Source organism: Plutella xylostella, chromosome 31, assembly GCF_932276165.1.
Source record: "Plutella xylostella chromosome 31, ilPluXylo3.1, whole genome shotgun sequence".
NCBI lineage: Eukaryota > Metazoa > Arthropoda > Insecta > Lepidoptera > Plutellidae > Plutella > Plutella xylostella.
In genome coordinates this window covers 1,994,206-2,014,825 of record NC_064011.1, presented here as the reverse complement: position 1 = coordinate 2,014,825, position 20,620 = coordinate 1,994,206, and the positions used below count along the sequence as shown (strand labels likewise).

General features: G+C 38.2%; 5 protein-coding genes across 5 annotated transcripts; 2 read left to right on the top strand and 3 right to left on the bottom strand.

Moving 5' to 3' along the window:
- The first annotated feature begins 22 nt into the window (after positions 1 to 22).
- On the top strand, positions 23 to 4,632 carry LOC119690291 (mitochondrial import inner membrane translocase subunit Tim10). Its single transcript, XM_048632359.1, has 2 exons — positions 23 to 164; positions 3,771 to 4,632. The coding sequence occupies exons 1-2, from the start codon at positions 23 to 25 to the stop codon at positions 3,905 to 3,907; spliced, it is 279 nt and encodes a 92-aa protein (XP_048488316.1). The 3' UTR covers positions 3,908 to 4,632.
- LOC105393434 (GPI mannosyltransferase 1) lies at positions 4,460 to 6,102 on the bottom strand. The gene has a single exon (XM_011565194.3). The coding sequence runs from the start codon at positions 6,100 to 6,102 to the stop codon at positions 4,801 to 4,803; it is 1,302 nt and encodes a 433-aa protein (XP_011563496.2). The 3' UTR covers positions 4,460 to 4,800.
- Positions 6,103 to 6,128: 26 nt separating this feature from the next.
- On the bottom strand, positions 6,129 to 12,510 carry LOC105393433. Its single transcript, XM_048632360.1, has 3 exons — positions 12,353 to 12,510; positions 7,391 to 7,536; positions 6,129 to 6,550 (listed from the first exon to the last, which is right to left on the bottom strand). The coding sequence occupies exon 3, from the start codon at positions 6,324 to 6,326 to the stop codon at positions 6,129 to 6,131; it is 198 nt and encodes a 65-aa protein (XP_048488317.1). The 5' UTR covers positions 6,327 to 6,550; positions 7,391 to 7,536; positions 12,353 to 12,510.
- LOC125488512 (vacuolar protein sorting-associated protein 26B) lies at positions 9,641 to 12,298 on the bottom strand. Its single transcript, XM_011565193.3, has one exon. It carries the CDS (start codon positions 12,129 to 12,131, stop codon positions 10,821 to 10,823), a length of 1,311 nt encoding a protein of 436 aa, XP_011563495.3. The 5' UTR covers positions 12,132 to 12,298; the 3' UTR covers positions 9,641 to 10,820.
- Positions 12,511 to 13,190: 680 nt separating the features above from the next.
- LOC105393432 (mitochondrial import receptor subunit TOM20 homolog) lies at positions 13,191 to 19,708 on the top strand. The gene is made up of 4 exons (XM_011565191.3): positions 13,191 to 13,417; positions 14,173 to 14,273; positions 17,912 to 18,016; positions 18,536 to 19,708. The coding sequence occupies exons 1-4, from the start codon at positions 13,291 to 13,293 to the stop codon at positions 18,662 to 18,664; spliced, it is 462 nt and encodes a 153-aa protein (XP_011563493.1). The 5' UTR covers positions 13,191 to 13,290; the 3' UTR covers positions 18,665 to 19,708.
- Positions 19,709 to 20,620: the final 912 nt, after the last annotated feature.

Here is a 20,620-nt window from a genome sequence, read left to right as displayed (position 1 = left end):
CCCGTAGCACCACAAATCCAAGATGGCCGGAGTGCAGATAGACCCCGCCAAGCTCCAGATGGTACAGGAGCTGGAGATCGATATGATGTCCGACATGTACAACCGCCTCGTGTCCGCGTGCCACCGCAAGTGCATCCCGATTAAGTACCATGAAACTGAGCTAGGTGGGTTGGATTGGGCTTATGTAATTTTTTGTTTTATTTACCTTTTGCATCCCAAAGTTGTACAATACACAATAGATTGTTATTGTGTCTGATTTCACAGGATGGAACTGGTTGAAGTATTGCATCATCAAGCCCTAACAATACAGAGATTTTGAACAGTCTTCTCCCAAACAGTTACCTACACACTCAAAATTATTCTTTCCTCAACTGAAAGTGGTATCAGACAGACAAATAAAGGAAACTTTATTCATTTCTGTAAACTATAAGAACCTACTACAGACACCTGCTAACCTACATTATAATATGCTTTGGAGCATTGGAAATGGGTAAGTAACACGAGGTATAAAAACGAATGGTATAACATTCACAAGGTATACGCCCATATGATATAAATTTATTAAGTATAACGATCACTGTGCATAACAAACGAAAGGCATAATTACTAAATACATAATTTCGTAAAGAATAACGTTCAAAAAGTATAATTTCAATTGATATAACGATTAAAATGCATAACGTTCATAATATATAACGTTTATAACATATATTCTACAACGGATATAATTATCATAATGTATAATGCACAAAAAGTATAAAAGATTGTCCTATCGTATTTTCATTATTATTGACGTTATGTGGGGGGAACGCTCCGCTCCGCTTCGCTGCGTTCCGCTTTAGTTTGGACGAACATGTGCACCTAACACGCTCCTCCTCGCTTTGCTCGTCGTCGCACCTATCTTTAGGTTTTGGTACTAGGGGTTTTGACATTATTATTATTATTGGCGCTATGTGGGGAGACGCTCCGCTCCGCTTCGCTGCGCTCCGCTTTGGTTTCGACGAACATGTGCACCTAACACGCTCCTATTCGCTTTGCTCGTCGTCGCACCTATCTTTAGGTTTTGGTAGTAAGGGTTTTGACATTATTATTATTATTGCCGCTATGTGGGGAGACGCTCCGCTCCGCTTCGCTGCGCTCCGCTTTGGTTTCGACGAACATGTGCACCTAACACGCTCCTCCTCGCTTTGCTCGTCGTCGCACCTATCTTTAGGTTTTGGTAGTAAGGGTTTTGACATTATTATTATTATTGCCACTATGTGGGGAGACGCTCCGCTCCGCTTCGCTGCGCTCCGCTTTGGTTTCGACGAACATGTGCACCTAACACGCTCCTCCTCGCTTTGCTCGTCGTCGCACCTATCTTTAGGTTTTGGTGGTAGGGGGTTTGACGGTGTTGCATAATGTAACACAGATTATATTAGACGAGTATGTTAGTATTTTTTATGAACTTTATACTAAATGATAGTATATATTTTAAACGATATACGTAATGTATGTTATACGAATTGATATTAGTCCTCGTGAGTGTTAGTTATTTTGATATTATATCAAATCAGGGTGTCCACTCAGAATCCTCCAAAAAATTCCCTGACTTTTCCCTGACTTTCCCTGACCATTTCAGAAATTTTCCCTGACCAGAGATAAAAATAACCAAAAGCTTGATTTGAAAGTTTTCCGTTCATTTGCGACACTTATTAAAAAAACTTCGACTGCGTAAAATATTTGGCTGTAAAAAGTGTATATTAAGCAGAGAGAGAAAGTGACTCAGGCAGATCATTTTGAACAACATGAAATTCTAAAAAAAAAGATTTTCCACACAAACTTTGTTAGACAGGTGAAGATTATGAGAAAAAAAACGCGAATTTCAAAAACACGTAGAACAAAAGTTGTTTCGAGTGATCACCTGAGTCACCATATTTCGGCTATGTACATCTACCACTATTGCAACATTATGTATAGAAAGCAATCCTAATCCTAACTAATATTATAAATGCGAAAGTAACTGTGTCTGTCTGTCTGTCTGTCTGTCTGTCTGTCTGTCTGTCTGTTACGCTTTCACGCCAAAACTACTGAACGGATTTGAATGAAATTTGGTATACATACGAACTAGACCCTGGGAAAGAACATAGGCTACTTTTTATCCCGGAATTCCCACGGGAAAACTTTTTAAGGCGAAGCGAAGCGCGCGGGAACAGCTAGTGATAAATAAATAAGTACCTACCGACTAATTTTTTTTGTACAACAAAGTTTGAATACTTTTATTTTGCCATAATGTGTGTTTCTTTTTACCCGACTGCCGAAGGAGAAGGGTAATGTTTTTCGTATAAATTTACAAAATTGAGAAATAGGTATATATTTTTTTTATTTTCAAAATGTCAAAAGTTTGAGGTTCAAACTTTAAATGACTTTTTCTTGGGTTTCAAGCGGGATCCACTGGTTATTATTGCAAAAGACGTTAGTTAGACCTAGTTAATTTTATTTAAGCACACTTATGACTTATGATGGTAGGATTAGTACAGAGTGCTTTGAAGAAATACGCCTCCTCATATTTTTTTTGTTAAAATGAGAGTTTGGAAGCAGGTAGATAAAATAAACTTTTAACTTAAATAAAACTAGTACTAGCACCTTGTATAGTAATCTTATGACCTTCAAAACCGAAATAACTCGAGTAAAGCGTGTTAAGCTTTGTAAATACCGTAATTAATTTAAATAAATCAAAACCAAAATCAAATATTTTCGTATGGGCGCGACGTTTAAAAAAATCATTAGGTGCCGCGTGAAGGAAACGCTTCTGCATGCGCTCCCGCTGCCGTAGCAAATTATGAGAATTGATGAGTGGAATTAGCGCCGATTCAGCGCGTCTGCACCAACACGTTAGGTGGGGACTTATCTTTCATCACAACTCTTAAAACAAAAGTTGTTCAGAATGGCAAGCTGAGTCACACTCTTTTGAAAGAATTTTAATTAAGGGAACATCATTTTACTATTGAACAAACTATGAACTGAGTCTGGAATCTGGCTTACGAGATTTTATTTTATGACTTACATATTTTACGTTTAAAAAAGAAGATAATTAATAACTAGTCAAAGAAAGAATTACAATTTTGCAATAATATATGCTTTGCTAGTCATTTTTCCCTGACTTTTCAGGTGGCCCATCAATTTCCCTGACTTTCCATGACCACCTTGAGCTTCCCTGACTTTTCCCTGACTATCCCTGACTTTCCAGAAAGTGGACACCCTGCAAATGTACGTTATACCAATTGAATCTTATACCTTATAAAAATATAGATTTTGTTGTTATACGTAACGTTCATTATATGTTGTGAACGTTATTAATGTGAAATTATACATTCCGTTTTTATACGTCGCAATACGCACCCATTGGAAATTCATGATAAACCTTCTTCTGAAATTCGATTGGTCACATAACTTCAAGACCTAAGGAAAATTCATTATAGTCCCATGATCATCATCCAACATAATAATATTAATATAGGTAATTTACCAACTCTAATTACCTAAGTCTCACTCCCTCTCTCCCATACACCCCCAGACAAGAGCAAAGCAGTCACATATTCATTATTCACAACATAAATGACGTAGTATACTAAGGCGGCCTTATCGCTAAAAGCGATCTCTTCCGTAGATATTCTTTATTTGTAACTACACCTTAGCATTCCAACGATATACAATATAAAACTATGTGTAAGTCCTTTCAATAGTTTTATTTACTCTATTCTTTAACAAATTGTCCCCTGAATCTGCAGGCAAGGGCGAGGCGGTCTGCCTGGACCGCTGCGTGGCGAAGTACCTGGACGTGCACGAGCGCATCGGCAAGAAGCTGTCCACCATGTCCCAGGGCGAGGAGGACCTCACCAAGATCAACTTGCAGGAGAACAAGTAGTTGTGTTTGAAGTTTAAAAATGTAAGGTGCGTTGGTAAAGAAAAGGATCCAAAATGGCGTCGCCTTGCGAGGTAACTCTAAGTTACGAAAAACTGTCATTGTTTGTTTTCACTACATGAGCTCACGTTCGTTACACTTTTTGTAAAACTATAATTAAAACCCTCTTGTTCTGTAGTAGACAGTCTAAAGTTGAGACCGTAAACTGGTATTACGAAGTACGAAACTCCATTTTAGATTCGTTTCTTTAGTTTTACGCCTTATACGAAATATAGTTTATTTTTTACATTGGCTATTGTGGAAAATTTACAAGACATTTCCACAATTTACTGTGACTATGTAAATCATTCAAATAGAGTTGTCTTCACCTAAATTGGCACATAGACGTAATTTGTAACTATATGTTGCCTTAAAATCACTCTAATAAACAATAGCTTTAAAAAATAAACTTAGATTTTATAAGTTGAGAAAGGTTTAATTTTCCAAAAGCAAGTTTGTAAAGCTGTTGAGTACCTATTTAGTTTTTTTTTGTAATTACAATATTTTTCTACAATGACATGATGAGTGATGAAATATTGAAAGTACTTATAAAAAGAAGCATAACCTATTCTAAATAGAGTACAAAATCTCCTTCAAAAGTGCATTTGCTGTTTGACTAAGTTGGCTTGTTAGATATAGTGGTTGTATGTGTTAGAATAGAAATGTTAAATAAAAAAACGTTAATTTTATTCCATTTTTTATTGAATAATATTAAAAACACTGCGAACTATACTAACTAATCTACAGTAGGCTTAAAATGTCATTTAAAGTCACACAACACCGATACTACAATGTTTATATGTTTTATATATTTTTAGACTAGAATTATCTAGTGTGTATAGGCATAATATAGACACCTAATCATCCCTGACCTCCCTTGGAATAGGGATGACATCGCGATAGCCAAACGCATACGTCGTACTAAAGCTCTGAATAATCTTCCCCAAAACATACACATTGGAGCAGAAAAAGACTATACCTTTCAGCCAAATCATTATAAACACCTCCCTACTCTTAAACTCTACGAGATAAGCGTAGAAAAGCCAAGCTCCTTGAGCCAAGAACCAAATGATAGAAAACAGGACCGCGCGAGGTGGTTTTATCCTCAAATTGTGCACAACTAGTGGTAATAGTGACAAGAACCAGATGAAATACTGCGATGTTAGGACAGAATTGTAAGCGACCAATACAACTGCTTGGCAGAACAGGCAAAAGTGCAGTGTCTTAGGCGAGGTCCCGAAAACTAAGCTTAGCCCTCCCAGAATTATCATTTCAAACGTCTGGATGCAGATTTTAACGGGATCCACGTTGACATTGCCAGCTGTTAGGTACGAATAGTAGAATAGCACAGAAAAGTTGTGTCTAGTATCTTTGCGGAATATATGGTAGATATAAGTTTCGAACAAGAAGTCATAGCCGTATAAAGAATACATTTCGTGAGTCAGACTGCCTAATGTCGTAATGCAAGCGACGGTTAAAGTCAGCTGCCTTTCGTTCGGTAATAGACTTTGTACATAGTCCCTGAAGGTTATATTCCGGTCAAAGTTGTACTCGCCGAGAGATAAATACATGGGTAGGCTGAAAACTATGGGGTATATGCGTAAATGTATGGCTACGCCGAGAAATATGCCAGCTATGATGTACTTAGGACGTCCAGTTGTTATATGCGTTTCAAGAAATAGTAGGGCTAGTATTATACAAAGGCAAGGGATAGAATCTGCGTTGCCTCGAGTCGATATAGCAATGCTCATAGGATTGTACAGCCAGAACAGAGAACAGAAAAGCGCAACTTTTTCTGCATTCTCCTTGTTCTTTGCTTGCGGTAACAATTGGCAACGAATCAACATGTGGATACTGACGGTAATAAGATTATCAAAGAAGGAAAAGAGTACTTTTCCGAAATACTTCCCGAAAAATAGATTCGGGACGAGCATATACGCTATCAGTGGGCTGTATCTATAGGTGTGGCGTTTGTACGGACTTTTGCCGTAAAACACATGCCTGGCCGCATCTGTGAAGACTTTGTAATCGACATCAGTGTATGGCACCTCGGAATACTTGTCGTGGTATTCAGCATACAGAATCAAGACTAGTCTGATGAGACTGCCTATAACCAGATGCCATTTCAATGGCAAGTTCAAAAGGTCTTTCAAATTCATTTTCACTGATTTAACTACACAGTTTCTTAAAGACGAGTTTTAAGTCCTTTAGCAGCGGATTGCAGACACGATTTAAACTCTACAAATTCCTTTTCACACTCGGATTTCTTAACGTCCTCGTTTAGCAAAACACACCGGGCATACAAGGTGGCTTGTTTGGAACACTTGGCGAAAACCACAGGATACTTCGCGAATCTTTCTTTGGCTTTTTTGACAGCTTCCATTATTTAGTTCTCAACGGTTTTCTGGTTGTAGATAAAGGTGGTAGGGGGTTCGCTGAAGTCGATTTCCTCTCGGGGCGCGATGAAGATGTCGTAGATGGGTTTGGAGAAGAATATGGCCACTCCGAGGGTGGTGAATGTGAGTTGGAAAGTCTTCGGGTAGCGGTAGATCCAGCTGCGTTGACCTAGAGTTTTACTGCGGCGCGGATCACGAGGGTCCATTATTCCTGGAAAGAGAGGTTTATTTTGATTTTAGAGTAAGTATTTGTATAAGGTAAGTTAAGGAAATTTATAATTAGGTAAGTATCCACTTTCATAACAACTTAATGTTAAGATCCGGTTAGCCAGTAGTGGTTGGATGAGGTAGGCCGAGGATAGATTGTTGTGTTTTTTTTGGGATTGGCATACCTATAATACGTTTAACAGTGGACTATAACGGGTTAACGATAATGATGATGATTATAAAATCCTGTGAAGATCTAGAATCTGTTAGCACTGGGGGTGGATAGTCAGGCATGTATGTGTTTGTCAACTCTAGGTTAGTCACCTATTGTAAGTAAAAAGAGGGCGAACATCTTTTATAGAATGTCCAAATCTCTCCCTTTCGGTTGACATCCCTCAGGGTGCCTATCTACCAAAGATTATAGCACATATTATCTGGATGGATAGGTACCCTAGGGTCACTTTTGCCAAACGCTAAACGTATTTAAAATTGTATTTAAATCAAATTTTAAATACATTTTGTACTGACAGGCTGCTAAATAAATAAAAACCTAATATGTGGCAATATCTCACACACGGCCATCCAACCCAAAGCTAGGCATAACCTGTGTTATGGGTGTCGGACAGCTGATATATCTACACAAATACATAGATAGATATATACTAAATATAAATATCAACACCCAAGACCCGAGTACAAATATCTGTCTTTAAACAAATCCAGCCGGGAATCGAACCCGGGACCTTCGGCATAGGAGTCAGGGTTACTAACCACTACACTAAATACGTTTAGCGTTTGGTGAAATTCCACCTTATTCTAACACCCTGTTTAACCAACTCCTTACCTTGTCAGGCCTGTCAGTGACCGGCGCGAAGACTCGCGGCTCCAGACTATACCCCTCACAGACGAGCGAGCGCGGCTTGTGGCGGATGCAGCACTGGCGCATAGCTTCGAATACGGACGCGCAGCGGGCCTCTTGGTATCCTTGTTCTGAGGGTGGAGTGGATATTAGGGGTGGTATAGACTGGGAGGTTTATCTTGGTAACTTGTTCTGGGGGTGGCAAGGCGGTATTAGGGGTGGTGTAGACTGGAATGTGTTGGTTTATGTCGGGTACCCACTGGGGGAGAAATATCGAGCGTCTTGTGACTCTCTTTAGTAAGTAATTGGCTTATGGTTGCCCTGTCTGCTGTGTATGGACGATTGTGTTGGTAGTGTTAACAAGGTGGTGTTTGTTAATCTTGCTTCTCAAATTCTCAGTACTCCATCTACATTTTGATTTAAAACTTTCAAGAGTTTTCCGCTAGAGGCGCCACTGAGTAGGCATGCCAGAAAACGTAAATTTTCTATCATTTACTGTAAATATGAAAACCCGTGGCTTACAGAGCTTCTATACACGCGATAGGCTCATCTTCTCAGTTCTGACCAGTACTCTTATTTTTCTTCAAGTGTAATGTAACTTAGTAGACAACGTTCAAGAAAGACACGATGTAAAATTGCGAATAAGCTCATGCTATCGTTAGGTACTTTTAGGTTTGTCTACGCTCCTTCCTTAGGATAAGCTAAGGATTTTTTTTAGCGTGTGGTGACTAACACCAGAGGTTCAGGGGTTTGTCATCATTGGTGAACGGATTAACCAGTCAGATAAGTTTTCAGTAGAGGAGGAAGAACAAATTTTATTTGATGGTACTGTTGATAAGTACACTCTTTTCTTGATCCCTTTGGGTCCATGATGGCCTATACATAAAAATATATAAAAAGATTTATACATATTCAAATAAAACGACATATTTAGCAATTTATACATACTTATATTTCATTTAACAATATTATAATATGATATAATCGACATTCGTGCCTAATCTCATAATTAGAAAAGAAATACAGTTTAAATAAGTGAAATAAACTCATTAAATGTAATTATTAATTACAATTCGAAAATAATAGTTAACATGACTTTCACCTAGTTTACAAAATAGTATACATTTGTAAAATATGCTATTATAAAACAAGACACCCTCAGAATCGAATATATTTTTTGTCTTTACTTGATGTAGATACAAGACAATACGATATGAACCAAAACCACAATATTATAGGCGTTATAGCCTCTAGGAATAAAGCTCTGTATTCTATACAATATCGAATGACCTTCTTAAACCATCCCAACACTGTGGCATAACGTTTTAAGAATTAGTTAAAAACAGGTTTAAATAATTACAATTTTAAAATTCCATAGACAACAGACTGACACATTTTTTTTCAAATCGTATTTGTATGTTAAAAAAACTTAGTTTTATAGGCTTGAAGACTTTACTGACTCGAAAAGTTTATTTGAATACCTTTGCGACCGCTATTAGAGACAGCTCAACAAACTTTGCATAATTTACCAGATTACTTTTGAAACGACAATGAAAAGTTTGTATTTAATGTAAAATTCAAATTTCTATTAAAAACACAGTCCTCAACGAATGGAGTGTCGCACGAAGAGTAAATGATTGCATTCAAATAAATTAAAGTCAATTGATGTTCGTTGAGGCTAAGCAGGATATCACTCGCATCGACTGCGATAACTTTGCATTCCTCCCAATTTGGACAAAAGCAATAGTTGATTAAAGTTTTTAGCTTTCATACCATAAAAAACAGTCGTTATTATCAAAAATCTTTGAACATGGCGAATTTGCATACGAATGTCTTATTAACATCTGTTTCCAAACTGATGTACTAATTAACATTACTGTGTTGGTCAATGTAGTATAACAGAAACTATACCTACATTGAATGGCAATAATTTCATACAAAATGCTGTTGTTGTTACTTTAAAACATTAGCCACCGTTCTTGATTGTAATTACAACAATTTCTCAGTAAATACATCAATTTGTTTAAATCTACAAATCACTTTTACTTTGTACCTATCCTATCCAAAGAATAACAGATTTTATAACAACTTAATTAACAGTTCAAAAATATTATAAGCAGGTAAGAATTTTTCCAATAAACACAAGCCATATAAGTTTAAAAAACAAATATTGACGGCCGACTAATGCCGTGTTTCTCACTTGAGAATGTCTATGATTGGCTGAATTGACAAAACTTAGGTAGCTTTACTCAAATGAGAAACCGCGCCATAGCAATGACCTAAGTTAAAGTATGTAGTGAATATTACGTGAGTGGACAATTAGACTGCACTATATGGCAACATCGCAAGTCACCTGAGAAGGTCCTATATCAATTTATCACCCTCAGCAGTACTTTATAAACGGGCTTATACATAGGTAAAGATAAGAACAGTTCCTCAAACAATAACATACAAAAAGAATAACGAATTATTCTAGAAATAAAATGAAAACAAATTTAATGTTTGTTGAAAGAATCATCAAACTCATTTATATTATAGTCATGTACTAACCATTATTATCTATATAAAATAGGTATTTTACACACATACAGAGAGTTTATAAATACTGTGTTCTGATAACAGTATTCTTTTTTATTAATGACTGTATTGCTTCAATGTATTTTTTGATAAGCTACACTAGGAGAGATAGCAGAAGTTTAGTATAACAATAATTAATGCAACATAAACTGAAATACATAATTAATAATACAGTTAAAATGGCTCTTATTTTAATAGTTCAACCTTTATTGCTATAATATTTTATTTTCAGGACAAAGAAGAAAGAAGTCCTCATAGATAAAATGTCCATGCCACGTATGATAAGAATGCTATAAAATAACTCTGAATATAGGTACAATTACAAATATTTTATCTCCTGAAATAAAGGTTCCCTATTAAAATAGAGAGAGAATACTTTATTTAGATGGATAATGGCATATAAAAGCATAATTTTCTAATCCTAAAGGCCTGAATATTTAAAACAAGTCTCAACTAATATACAAAAAAATATTTGTTAAAACAGGCAATGCTAGTCTAAAATATTTGATTATTTAAAAAACAATATAAAGAGCTTATATATCTTCAGTTAATTTAGTGCTCTATGATATATACACCTACATTTAATGAAAAATCTATGTAAATAAGCCTTACCACAGAATCAACATTAACATTATTTTGTTTTACAATTATTTATTTGATATCTAGGACAGATGGGACTTCATAAAGTCTTCATGATTCTAGTGGTGACTCCAATATTTTATATTCAATATGATTATTTTGGAATTTGCTTCCAGATTCAAACAATTGTTTTCAGGTATGAGAACGTGCAAGACACATCGTACTGTGCTTGCACGTTGATGTTACATTTACACATTGGCTATTGATCACCTTGACTTCCTTCCGTACTGTCTGGTCGGGTCAGCACAGGCTTCTCGGCTATCTGTGGTTTCTCTGCTACAGCTGGTTTTTCTGCCAGCTGAGGTTTTTCTACCGCCTGCGGTTTCTCTACAGGTTTATCTTCCTTGTGAACCTCAATGTGTGTATTCGCTAACTTGTCCGTCACTTCTACAGGAGATTCCTGCTGCATTTCTGAAGGACCGTTGTGAGTTTCACTGTTTTCAGGAAACGGTGGGGAGACAGATCTGGGGGGTAATGAGTTTTGTGTGCTCGCTGGAGATACAGCCCTGTTCTGATTTTCTTCGCTGATGGCAGACTGCTGTCGTGCCTGTATTGATGGATTGGTTGGGTGCTGGAGGGTTTGCGGCAAATGTGGATTATGCAATGGGAGTCTAGATTTGTCACTTTTCCTCCATAGAGTCACTTCCTGCTGTTTGAAGTACCTCCTGTCTTCCGTGTCCATCAGAACAAGGTTTAGGAAATACCGTACAGAGAATTTGTTGTTTATATCTCTCATGGTCGGCGTGAGGTCGTAACCGGCTAAGAAGACCCTAATTGGAATGCTTTCTCCTCTAACTGGAGCTCCGTCCATAATCTCATACTTCGCAACAGTTTCGTTCTCCGTGAAAGTGTTTGGCCCGGACCCTGTCGTCTCTCTCTTAATAATGGATATTTCCATGTGTTTAATCTTAATGCGTACAAGTAGAAAGTATATTTTGCCAACAATCACGTCTTTCAAATGATACTTGGACTTGTTGTATTCGAATTCTATGTGGAGACAGTCTTCTATGCCAACCTCCATTTTGATGGAGTTGAGCACGTCAGGGTAGCTACAAAGCGTATGCACGGCAATATCCACCTCCTTTATGACATCCGTGAGCCGCCTGACGATAGTCGCTCGAAGCAAGTAGCGTAGTCTGACATTAGAGCCGCTGTAAACCTCATAAGGCTTTTCCACATTCGCGAACTCGAAGGGATACGACGTGTGCTGGAGTAGGTCCCCCGGCCGCGCGAGCTCCTTCACTAGCGATATGAACTCGTGGTGGTTCCCTCTGTCGTAGAACAACTCGATCTGACCTATCAGTTCGACCTTGATGCCGTGGTGCTCGAGCTTGGAGCCCGGCTTCCTGAGCGTCACGTTCACGCGCCCCGACACCGTCTCCCCGTCGTAGTATAGTAATAGCTTCTCCTTCTTGCCATCCTCAGTTTTCACTTCAGCCACCTTCCGTTTGTCAGCATCATCGAACACTATTTCGATATCAGCCGTTTGTCCGAACCCGAAAAAACTCATTTTCGCACTTAACTTTTAACCGAGATTCACGAACGGGTTTACGCTTCGTTTGTGGAGCGAAATAGTGGTTTACATAAGTAAAACATTGAAAATACGGCGACGAAACGCCCGCAATATTCGTAGAGGCGATTGGATTGAAAGATAGAAGTAAAGATGGCGACTAATTTCGTGTCGGCTGTCGGGAAAGAAGTTGATAAATAAATTAAGTTGATAATACTTACCAACAAGGCATTTCTGGATACCACAGGCGAATTTTTTACATGGATCTTTCGACATATATTTTTAGAATTACTCTTTTTACACAAATTTGGAGAAAAAATCTATTTTGATCATGTGAACAACAATGATCTTCCCTTGAATTTTTCAACATGGCAATAATCTGTAATCAAAATCTTGGAATAAGGATTTTTGCATAGAACATGTTTGTTTCTTTTCTATGATCCTCCTAACTTTCTCGGGATGTTTGTTGCTTGTTTGTTTCCATGATTCTAAAAACTTTCTCGGTCACCGGCTGGGGTGGGGCGGCCCCTTCTTTCGACTACTACCTTTCTGAGGTCATCATTATTAGTTCAGGGGGCTGAACGTTTTTACTTGTGTCCGAGGCTCAGAACCAATGAACATAAGTACTCCTCTATACCTTGTTTCACGGGGAAAGACATCTGATACAAACAATAACTACCCTTATTCGAATGTAATAAGGGTCCTGTCAGATGTCTTTCCTCGTGAAAAAAGGTATAACGAGTACGAGAAGCACCATATTTCTTCCATGAGAAGCACAGATCTATAATGATCCGTATCGAAACGAAAATCCGGCTAAACGTTGATCCGCCACATTGCAAAGGGGGCCCTGTCTTTTAATGCGGCTAGCCATAATGAAATACGGCGGATTTAACGATTGGGCTGCGACATACACGCCTATAATCAACAGTGCCACTCAACTTGCCAGTTGACTCGCGACGCTCCTCTCATCCGACATGTCCGATGTTGTAACGTAAAAAAAATATGCGTCGAAAATCCTAGTTTCAGAACGAATGCTATTGGATTTGACATTTCTTTGACAGTTTCTTTTTCTTTGGTTTTCGAACGCGGCCTACGATTTTCCACAAAACGGGGCCGATTATATTTTGTGAATAAAATCGTTGAATTTTTAGTATAAAACATGGAAATATCTCGTTCTACACTTGGACTTGCAGCTGGAATAGCCGGGACCCTGTTCCTTGGCTACTGCGTCTATTTCGACCAACAACGTCGCAAGGACCCCTTGTTCAAAAAGAAATTGAGGGACCGTAAGTTCAATAAATCTGATTATTCCCTACAGTTACTAAGTTCTAATTACGTAAGTAAATATATCAAAAACCTAATTCTCAATTCTGCAAACACTAGCTTTGTTTCATAATTAAGACATGCTTCACTGCATTGCATCTGTAACCTATAATTTTCTTGTGCACTTTTCTTAGTGTAACCTACAATTTTCTGTGAGAGTGCATTTCTTTGTTTGTTTTCTGATAGAAAGTGAAATTTCACTATTCCATTGTTGTTTGTTGTGTAATGGGAACGGGGCAGTGAATCTTGTGACATTGAATTGATTGCCAAGATTTACATACATAGTGCAATATAAAAGTACATACAACTTCTCTTCTATTCATCAATAAAGCTTAAGCAAATTGAACAAAGGTATTTTACACTTAAGAATAACAACTATGGATAGGCGATGCTGTAAGAAATTCTTATAATGTATAGTGCACATAGAACTTGTGCCTTCTCTCATATCACACTCATTGAATTAAGATGGAATGAAGTGGAGATTTATTCCCCCAGTAAGTCCCCAAAAAAAAAAGTCCCCGTTAGGGTGGGGCACAGGAATGATTGGTCTATTTCCGAAACGCATATTAAGATTAAATTTTATATTCAGGTCTATCAGGTCTACTTTTCCTTGAAGCTAAAACTATGCAAGGTCCAGGACATTTCAGCCGGTTTAGTCCTTTTTTTCATAGATTACAAAAACTACAAAAGTTTTCATTCCATGATATTGTCCTTCCAGGCAGGAGGGCAGCCCAGCAGGGTGGTTCTGCACGGAACCTCGGCGGTCCTCTGCCAGACATGAGCGACCATGAGGCCATGCAGAGATTCTTCCTGCAGCAGGTATGATCTCTCTTGCTATGATCGCTATGCTTTCTCCAATGGAAGCTTTGTCCATATCTTGCAATGGTCTAAAGTTCTAAACTCTATTGCTATTTTGAGCTTAAACCATTTCCTACTCTCTCTCTCTCTCTTTCAGGCTATGTGTCCCATATGGTGGTGGGGTCTGCCTTCCTCGTTTTCTCTCTCCACTTCGCCCTGTCTCCAACGTCGTCTTCAGAGACTTGGCAGTGTCGTAGGTCTTTTTGCACTACGTCTATCCATCTGGTTTTAGGTCTTCCTCGGGATCTCCGACAGGGGGCGGACAGGCGCAGTGCTTCGTTTCCAACATAGTCAGGTGGTTTTCTCTTGACATGTCCGAACCATCGCAAGCGGTTTTCTTGGAGTTTGTCGGCGATGTCGCGTACTCCCAGGCTGCCGCGAACGTACTCATTGCGGATTCTGTCAAGCCTTGTGACCCTGCACATCCACCTCAACATCTTCATTTCAGCCGCTTGGACCGCTCTGACATGCGTTTGCGTCGCTGCCCAGGTCTCACTGCCATACATTAGGACCGGGCGTATGATGGTTTTGTACACAAGACCTTTCAACCTTACCGGCATTCTTCTGTCACAAGTAACACCAGTTACTTCGCGCCATTTTAGCCAGGCGGCAGCTATTCTGTGTTGGATGTTGTATTCCACTTTACCAGAACTGTGCATCATGTTTCCCAAATACTTATATTGGTCGCACTTGATGACTTGTTGGCCGTCGATGATGATGGGGCTGTCATCTGGGTCTGGTTCGTTGCATGCCATGTATTGGGTTTTAGTAACACTTAGCTTTAGGCCGCCTTTTTGCAACTGATGTTTCCACTCCAGAAGGGCCTTTTGTAGGGAGGTTCTGCTCTCCGTGCAGATTGCTACATCGTCCGCGTATACAGGGTGTCCCAAAAGTCAACGTCATCCCTTAAAGGGCTGATAGGTCAGCTCATGAAAGGCCAGAATATCACAATATGACCTTAGTAAAAACTCGATAATTTTCGAGATATTGACACTTTTATAAATTTGCTGAAAATCGACACCTTGGATCAGTTTTTTGCGTGCCACCGGTACAAAAATCCATATTGTTAGAATTTGTTTGGTGTTACATCACCCTGTATAGCCCTGCTAATGATCGCAGTCAAAAAAAATATCGAGTAATGCTGTACGTTTAAAAAAAACACAGTTTTCAAAGTCATAAAAGGTAATCGTATTTTTTTATAAACAACTTTGACTCTACATACTGTAAAAAAAATATACCACGCAAACCTGGCACCTTATTTGAAAAAATTGCTCATTTAATGCAGTTTCCAAAATGGTATGAAACGTTGCTATTGTTTCAATTAACAAAAAAGTTATTGCTATTTTAGTACAAAACGACCTCGATGTAAAATTGTTTGAAGGAAATTTATCTGACTGAATTTATTAAGGGTAAGTCATGTTGGAATGAGTAAAAGTACACCCACAGTATCCAAAAAAGGGACAGATCAGTTTGTCATTAACATTACCTCTAATTACTTGTTATTTATTTTAAAGTTATTGTTAAAAAAAACAAAGTCTCAAAATTATGATTATGACCATTAATGAGTATTATTTTTTGCTGATTATGTACTTAATATAATAATGTGGTGTTATAATTTTGAGAAATAAAAATAAAAGTCAATAAATGTTAGTTTTTTTTAAATAAGGTGTAAAAAACGCAAAATATGTTTTATAAGAGTTTGGTAAGTTTTTTCTTAGCTATTTTTGCGTCATCTATGTTGCCACGGCTGACCCCACCACCTATTTTACTTTTACTCATTCCAACATGACTTACTCTTAATAAATTCAGTCAGATAAATTTCCTTCAAACAATTTTACATCGAGGTCGTTTTGTACTAAAATAGCTATAACTTTTTTGTTAATTGAAACAATAGCAACGTTTCATACCATTTTGGAAACTGCATTAAATGAACAATCTTTTTAAATAAGGTGCCAGGTTTGCGTGGTATATTTTTTTTACAGTATGTAGAGTCAAAGTTGTTTATAAAAAAATACGATTAGCTTTTATGACTTTGAAAACCGTGTTTTTTTTAAACAAACAGCATTACTCGATATTTTTTTTGACTGCGATCAATAGCACGGCTATACAGGGTGATGCTACACCAAACAAATTCTAACAATATGGATTTTTGTACCGGTGGCACGCAAAAAACTGATCCAAGGTGTCAATTTTCAGCAAATTTATAAAAGTGTCAATATCTCGAAAATTATCGAGTTTTTACTAAGGTCATATTGTGATATTCTGGCCTCTCATGAGCTGACCTATCAGCCCTTTAAGGGATGACGTTGACTTTTGGGACACCCTGTATAAACGTCCACGCAGCCGTACTCTGTGCTGTTTCCGTCAGCGCATCCAGGACCAAGCAAAACAGGAAAGGGCTTAGGACTGAACCTTGGTGTACCCCTTCTGCTACAGCAATGGGCCGAGTAGCACCTACAACCGTCCTCACAACAGACCTTGCATTTTTATACATGTCCGCAATGATAGTGACATACTTCTCAGGGACGCTTTTTCTGCGTAAGCTCCACCAAATAGCAACTCTCGGTATGCGATCGAACGCTTTTTCCATGTCCAAAAATGCGATGCATGCACAGGGGACAGTTCTTAGCACGGTATTCTTCGGCAATAGTATTTAGAGCGAACATGGGATCCGTAGTGGATACGCCGGGAACAAAGCCGTAGTGGTTTTTTGAGAGTGAGCACTCCTGCCTCAGTCGGCTATCAATCACTCTTTCGTACAACTTCATTGTATGGCACATAAGTTTGACTCCACGGTAATTATTACACTCAAGTTTACTTCCTTTCCCTTTGTAGATGGGTACGATTGTACTTAATCCCCATGCAGATGGCATTTTCGATGTCTCCATCATGCGATTGAAGAAGTTTGTGAGTAGAATAATGCCGTGGTCACTAAGGCACTTCCATGCTTCTACGGGTATTCCGTCGGGACCTACTGCTTTCTTATTCGACATCTTTTGCAAAGCCCTCTTTACTTCCCATGCATTTATTGGAGCAATCAAACCTTGGTTTTTGTGTGCTTCTGGGAGATTGATATTAACGGGTATTTTGTTTAACAGATCTTCGTAATATTTTTGCCAGGTTGCTATGATTTCTTTGTCTTTATACAGTAAGTCGCCATTCCATATATATATTCCATAAACCATTTCCTACTATGATGGCTGATATTGTGGATTGGTTTTTACCTTAAGGTGCTTTAAGTCTAGATGTGTAGGATTCATTGACCATGGCAGCACAATTATGGGTTTGTGGGTCGTCTTGGGCGTGGAATAAAAGTACCTAAATCCTTATTTGTAAAGAATTCACATTTACAGTTTGCCAGTTTCATGGAACATTAGTAAGTTCCAGTCATGGCCAGCAAAACCCTATAATATACATAGTACATGCATATTATGCTCACAGCTGTATACCCTCTTTTCTCTCTACATTTGTACTTAGTGATAGGTCGTGAGCGATTTCGCCATTTTTGAATGAGTACAATGCACCTATGGAACACATCTACATCTAGATAATATAATATACTTCATCAGAAACTAACCAATCTGTGTCTCCTACTCCAGATCCAGCTGGGTGAGGAGCTGCTGGCTGCGGGCGAGCTGGAGGCCGGCGTGGAGCACCTGGGGCAGGCCGTCGCCGTGTGCGGACAGACGCAGCAGCTGCTCAGCGTGAGTGTCACACTCTTTAAGATTACCCGTATTATATGTATTTGAGTATTGTGGTTGCAAGGTTCATGTCGGCGTCCAGTCGCCGATTGTAGTATTATGCTGTTAACACAGGATTGGCCAGCCAGATTAGTCATGTCGTGTGTGACTACCCAGAATTCTCCAAAATTATATTTAAAAAAATGACAGATGATTTGTTTCAAAGTCTGTTAATAAAGTACAGTTGATATTCACGAAAGCAGCCTTCCCAAACACCATAAATAAGACTAAAACCACAAATGCTTTTCACTACGATAAGATGGTACTGCAAATATGACACACAATAACATTTTCGCTTGGTGTGATCATCATCTCTAATCCCTGGCTATAGTGCTGGACACAGGCGTCGGCCTTCCTCATCCAGCCACATTACCGGCTCATATACATATAAGTTCGTCAGTCTGGGCCAGAGGGCGTCTCACGCCACTCTCCCTCCTATATATACCAAGCTTATAACTATACAACTACCTTTTTCCCTCACAGGTGCTGCAACAGACCATGCCAGCCCCAATCTTCCACATGCTGCTGAAGAAGCTCCCGGAAGTGTCGGAGCGACTGCGGGCCTCCATGAAGGCAAGCGGAGCCTCGCTACAGGAGGAAGATGTGGAGTAGGCTAGTGCGGTTGTGGAGGTTTAGTGCTGTTGGGACTTAAGTTTTGTGTATAATGTGAAGTTTGTGTAGAAGTAAAGGGCAAGATTACAAGTTACAAAACCCAACCAATTATAAAATTGGTAAATAACGCCCTTAACTCAAGGGGTTATAGTAAAAAATATGGTGGGATACGTAGTATTATATCCTATGGTGGATTGAGGTTTAAATTGAGTCATGCTGGGCTGGGTTTTGACGATATTCTCGGACCGAGTGCTAGTCTGTTTTATCAAGTATGAACCTTGTAAATATCTCTAAATCACTACCGTAAAGAAAGCTATAAACATTGTGTGTCCCTTAAAACAATCGGAATTTGCTGCGTTAGTCACACACGGCATAAAGCCACAAACAAAGATTGATTGATTGACCTTGTTCCTATCAAGGAACATATGTAAAAGATACGTCATTTAATCGCGGGAGAATCTGAGATTAAAAAACAGACTTTACATTGAATTTAGTTACAACAGCACTAAATTTATAATTAATTACTTCAGATTGGCTCTACTGTAGTGGCTTTGTGGCATTGGATATGTTTTACTTGGAAATGTTTGTGTTATACATTAATAATATTCTTGTGTCAATATGCATAATTATGTTGAAAATCTTGTCGAATGATACCAAAGATATCTTTCATCCTATTAAATTGATATAAAACTTGTTAAAGGATCTTATCTAATGCCGCGAACTCACAAGTCTTAATTTCCTGTTGAAATGTAATGTAACCAAGGCACGGGTTAATAATTTGTAGATTAATTAAAGAACAGTAGTATTTAATTTAATGAAATTGAAATAAATTTACTAGATTTCACCAAACTTTATAGCAAGATATTATTTTTGATAATCATTTCATTCCCAACTATGTTGAAAGTTGAAAACAACTAACTCGTGCCTTTTGCAAAATAAAGTTAGCGATTAGAATTAATAATTTAAATAGAGATGATTATAACGCCATCTTTTGGCGCAAATTTATATCTTGAAGCTAAGCTATGGTTGGTCAATATGTTTACAGCTCAGGCCAATCAGAAGGGTCGATAAAACCTGTCTCAAATCTGATAGGCCCTTTCGATTATGTACCTACCTTATTGCTATTTGTAGGAAGTAGTACTTTACTTTCCATTTTTGTTCGAAAGATGTAAAAAAGAGAGAAAACCAAAATAAAAATTATTGTAAAATTTATGTAAGAAAAGAATAATAAAAATGTTGTGCAAAAAAATATAATACTTCTTATTTCTTATCTCTACGCTGGCATCAAAGCCTATACCTATACAGATTTATTTTTTACTGCTCGTACTGTGTGTTATGTCCTGTGACTCGTATTCACGATAAGGGCATGGTAAGTACTTAAATCATAAAAGAAACTATTTTTGGTGCAATTAACATTTTTATAAAAGTAATATCTACAAATACATGATAAGCCATTATTATTATTATATTAATACACAATATCGAATGCAACTGTCAGACTTGCTTGTTAGCACATTTTTATACATAGGTATTATCCGTAATTCAGATTGGCTACTGAACATAAATGAACTTGACAAGGTTTTGTGTTCTAAAGACTATAGCCAAGACATAGATGCCAAAGTTCAGACTACGTAGGCTAATTCCATGTTAATTTTGTTTCAATATGCATTACCTAAGCCCAGATGTCATTATCATCAGCCGGTAATTGTCCACTGCTGGACATAGACCAAGAAACGCCACAACAATCTGTCATCGGCCTTTCTCATCCAGCCACTACCGGCTACATATCTGAGGTCGTCGGTCCAGCGGGCCGGAGGGCGTCCCCCGCTACGCTTGCCTGTTCGTTCCCCAGATACTATTATAATGGTTGGAAATAACGACTGTATGGGTATAAGTATAAGCTAAGTCTAATACAAGGATGGGATCAAACTGATTTGAATAAAGGTACCTATGTAA